A 4,997-nucleotide genomic window follows, 5' to 3' on the forward strand; every position below is an offset into this window, starting at 1 on the left:
ACTGCTAAATTAGGGACTGCTAGCGCAGATAGCCCTCGTGTAGCTTTGCGCGAAATTCAAAAATTCAAAGCATTACTTATGATATTACATAAAGTCTGAGTAAGATATTGAATACTGGATAATGCATTAAGAAAAGAACAAACCAAAAAAACCAGCTACCTTGCTCTATTTGGAAGACAGGTTTTATATATGTAGAAATAATAATAATGATAGTTATTTTTTCTTAATAGTCTGAATTAGTCTGTTTCTCGCAGACTTAATTGTTATATTCCTAAGAAATTCCATTGTAGCTAAACGTTATTTGAGTAAATAAATCTTAAGTGATTTATTTTATAAAGATAGCTAATTTTTAAGGAGTGTGATTAAAATTTAAAAAACAAAACAAATTTGAATATAAATATCTAAAATACCAAACTTTTAACAATATTCAGGCAGCCTATATCAAAGCCATGGGTTTAGGAGGAGGTATGATATGGTCCTTGGATACGGACGACTTTCAAGGGAAATGCCATGGGGTTCGATACCCGCTGTTAAAGGTTCTGAGTGAAGACCTGAATGTTTCTGGTGACCATGTGACCACCTATTTACCATCAACAAACAGTAAACCTAATTCGTCAGTAGTTACGAAAGAAACTGACGTCACAACTACGAGTCCAGTTACCAACCCAACAGACGGTAACACGTTTCCAACAAAATATCCTGTCTCTACGACAACTGTTGACGATGAGAGTGGTCTTAAATGCACTAAAGAAGGATGGTTTCGCTTTCCTAACGACTGTACCCGCTTTTATCGTTGTGAACGCGTTGGCAATACGTTCCGCATACATTTTTTTAAGTGTCCAAGTGGAACCGTATTCAGTGAAATATTTAAGGTTTGTTCCTATCCAGACTTTGTGCATGAATGTAGAGGCAGTGCCTAAGCAAGTAGTATTTCGCTACCTCGAATGATCTTTCAGACTTCCTATCGCATTTCTTCATACAGTTCCCAATCCAAGTCTGTAAGATTTCCTTTCGCATTTCTTCCTACTGTTCCCAATCCAAGTCTGTAAGATTTCCTTTCGCATTTCTTCATACAGTTCTCAATCCAAGTCTGTAAGATTTCCTTTCGCATTTCTTCCTACAGTTCCCAATCCAAGTCTGTAAGATTTCCTTTCGCATTTCTTCATACAGTTCTCAATCCAAGTCTGTAAGATTTCCTTTCGCATTTCTTCCTACAGTTCCCAATCCAAGTCTGTAAGATTTCCTTTCGCATTTCTTCATACTGTTCCCAATCCAAGTCTGTAAGATTTCCTTTCGCATTTCTTCCTACAGTTCCCGATCCAAGTCTGTAAGATTTCCTTTCGCATTTCTTCATACTGTTCCCAATCCAAATTTTCATTACGGTTCTTCGTAATTTATTATTTCTAAAAGTTGTTCTGAAATATATTTCGTCTGTACTTCATCACTCAATACCCATTTTAAAACAAAATTTTCATCGAGTAGTCTTTAATTAATAATTCCCAGAAGACTTACTCAAGCACCAAGCTAAATAACCTTACCGTTGCCTCCAACTTACTTGAGAACCTTGAAAACTTTGATTCACTAAATCAGATATTTCTATTACGTGAAATGGAGGACTTCAAATATATTAACAAGGACCGACAGAAGTTTATGGTTACTTGCATAAGTACATTAAGAGTGCTTCATAGAGAACCTCAATATTATGAATTCTGAATCTCTTCTTTAGTATCTTTTGTAAGAAGTAATTTCAAAAATAATTATCTAATTTATCGTGCATGTATTCTCTATATCCTAATTTAATATAATTTTTTGGTTATATTTTAAAAGTCATGTCGTACAGATATGATTGGCAAACATATTCACAAATGGTTTCGAACTAGCATTCAAAATAATTTGATTAATTATAGCGTGCGTTGAATTCATTATAGTATATGTTTTAAATACATTAAAAAATTGTGGCACTTTGAGTTGTATTGCTTCAATTAGTTATCAGTGATAGGGTTAACTTAAAGGCAGAATTGATCACGATAATTTTGCTGCAACAGTAGAGGACTTCAAATTTCAAAAACCAGTAACTCATTTTATAAACATCTTTATTTTCTTTAATATACCTTTCATCTTTGCTTCAAACCGATAGAAATAACTCATAATTTTCTAATTATTTCAAATAAACAATTTGTAATTATTCAATTAGAAATTTAAATCAATTAATTCTTTCTTCTTATTATTAATATATATTTTGCTAATGTGTGAAAACGTTATAAATGCATTATTTTGAAATTTTATACTAATAGTTGTTCGTTTTTCTTAACTCAATTTCTGCCGTAAGGAATGTGCTGTTTACAAAACAATATTGCTTAAACTTCAGAATGTTTAATTTTAGAACACATCAATTGCCATCTTTATAAATAATGTAATTTTAGTAATAGTGATTGTTTTTTATTATTTTACCGCACCAAATACGCCTTTTACGCATGCTTAGAATAAGTATGAATACATTTTTAAAGAGTTGTTTTCCAAGGTGTTATTTTGTCTTTTTATTGCTTGTCTTGATGACATTTCTTGAAATAGAATTTTTATGTCTAACGTTTGGAACTGTAGACGCTATCAACAAATCATATGGTAAAATAAGTCCTTGGAGGAAAAAAAAACTCCAAGTGTTCAAATATATTGTGTAAACCAGTTTGGAATTCATTTTTGTAAAATATCCATTATATTTCTAATATGTATTATCTTACTTGTTTCAAACAATAATAAACAGTTTGTGTTTGATTTATTTATAAAATAAAAATACGCGCTTGTTTACTTATTAACTCTAAATATGTTTTCTGTACTCGAATGAGGATAATACAAATGTACCGCTCTTTTAAATTTATTTGAACAACATCTATTTTATTCAATGTTGTTTTAACCTCATGTTAAACTCAACACTAATCTCTAAGACAACTGGTGTGTATATTACTTTAGGCCAAGTAAAAAAAAAATGTTATCTTGTTGCTACTGAAAATCTTTTCAAAAGTACGATAAATGTCATATAATATACTTCTAAAAAATAACTTAGTAACACCCAACCTCCAAAGAAAAAGTCTTATATCTATCATCGAATGATAAATAAAGGACAAAGTCCATTTCCACTAGCTTTATACTTGCTTTCCCAATAAATTACTTTATGACAGTTGTTTTTAATCGCTTCTGTTTAGTTTGTTTTATATCTACATGTATGTGTGTGGGCGTCCAAAAATCAGACAACCATATCTACTGAATAAAACAATTTGATTCAAAAGACTAATAAGACACCAATACCTTGGTTATTTATAATACACTTGACCTTATATAGTTAGGCAGTTTTCTTCGTTTGACTAAATAATTCTAAACAATTTGAAGAAAAGAAACTATCTTATTTTCAAACAAATTATATAAAAATCACGTTTTTTATTTCTTATTAAATTTACCGTACTAGTAAAGAGCAAGTTGCCCTCTAGTGGCAAATCGGCATGTCCGCGGACATACAACGCTAGAAACCGGGTTTCGATACCCGTGGTGGGCAGAGCACAGATAGCCCATTGTACTTAAGAGAGCAAGTTAATGTCAAATTTATTTTGAGAAAATAAAACGAAATATAGCATCATGAGAAACATTACTCTATGCCACATGCTTTATTTAATTAAAACGAAGACGTTTGATGTAAAAATATAATAAAAATGATCGAAAAAGTCTTTAAATGGATAAAAAAGTGACAAAAAGTTATCTATCAACACACATTTAGGATAAGCTAAGTATGAGAAGAAAAAAATAAAATAAACACGTACAAGTTTGACATATAACACAGACAAGTAACACAGTGTTAACAACAAAGGTACATATGGAGCAAGGTGGGACATAGATACACCGTCTGTCTGATTCCCACTTTTATTCACAACCTTAGAGAACATAAAATCAACTAAAACTGACAAGAAGTAAACATGGGAGCTTTACTTCGTATGTAAATCGTCGTTTATTCTCTGTACATAAACCAATCATTTTTTCACACGTACATACTTATGTATGACAAGCATTTATTAAATAATATTAGTCAAGATACACAAACTGATCATATATTTGCATATACATTCATACTTATGTATGACAAAGATTTATAAGATCATATTAATCAAAATACATAAGCTGATCATACATTCACATATATACTTATGTATGCCACACGTTTGTGAAATCGTATAAGTCAAAATACATAAGCTAATCATATATTCAAATATACATACTTATGGATGGCACATATTTATAAAATCATATTAGTCGAAATACACACAAACTGATCGTATATTCACGCATACATACGTATTATTTAAGGCAAAAATTTATAAAATCATATTATTCAAAATACATAAGCTAATCATATATTCACATATACATACTTATGGATGGCACATATTTATAAAATCATATTAGTCGAAATACATAAGCTGATCATATATTCACATGTATATACTTATGTATGCCACACGTTTGTAAAATCGTATAAGTCATAATACATAAGCTGATCATATATTCACATATGCATACTTATGTATACCACACGTTTGTAAAATCGTATAAGTCAAAATACATAAGCTAATCATATATTCACATATACATACTTATACATGACACACGTTTGTAAAATAATATTAGTCGAAATACACAAACTGATCGTATATTCACGCATACATTCGTATTATTTAAGGCAAAAATTTATAAAATCATATTAATCAAAATACATAAGCTGATCATATATTCACATATACATACTTATGAATGGCACATATTTATAAAATCATATTATTCAAAATACATAAGCTGATCAAATTAATTATGTCCAATAGAATGAATTAAAGGAAGAAAATCCTACTAATCTAGTCAGAGATTCATTCAAGTTAAAGTTTTGTCATGTTGATTTAGTAGAAAAAACAAGTTAACATGTAGTATCTTTGAAAAGTTTTGTCATGTTGATTTAGTAG

The 4,997-nt window shown here is 30.1% G+C and overlaps 1 protein-coding gene across 1 annotated transcript in view; it reads left to right on the forward strand.

Annotated features, from left to right (window-relative positions):
• LOC111085543 (chitinase-3-like protein 1) overlaps nt 1–2,163 on the forward strand; it is a 12,645-nt gene extending 10,482 nt beyond the window's left edge. Inside the window, exon 9 of the mRNA XM_022384584.1 lies at nt 432–2,163. Coding sequence (XP_022240292.1) covers nt 432–920 — 489 coding nt within the window. The 3' untranslated portion in view covers nt 921–2,163. The remainder of the gene's footprint in view (nt 1–431) is intronic.
• Nucleotides 2,164–4,997: the final 2,834 nt, after the last annotated feature.

Source organism: Limulus polyphemus, unplaced genomic scaffold, assembly GCF_000517525.1.
Source record: "Limulus polyphemus unplaced genomic scaffold, Limulus_polyphemus-2.1.2 Scaffold456, whole genome shotgun sequence".
Taxonomy (NCBI): Eukaryota; Metazoa; Arthropoda; class Merostomata; order Xiphosura; family Limulidae; genus Limulus; species Limulus polyphemus.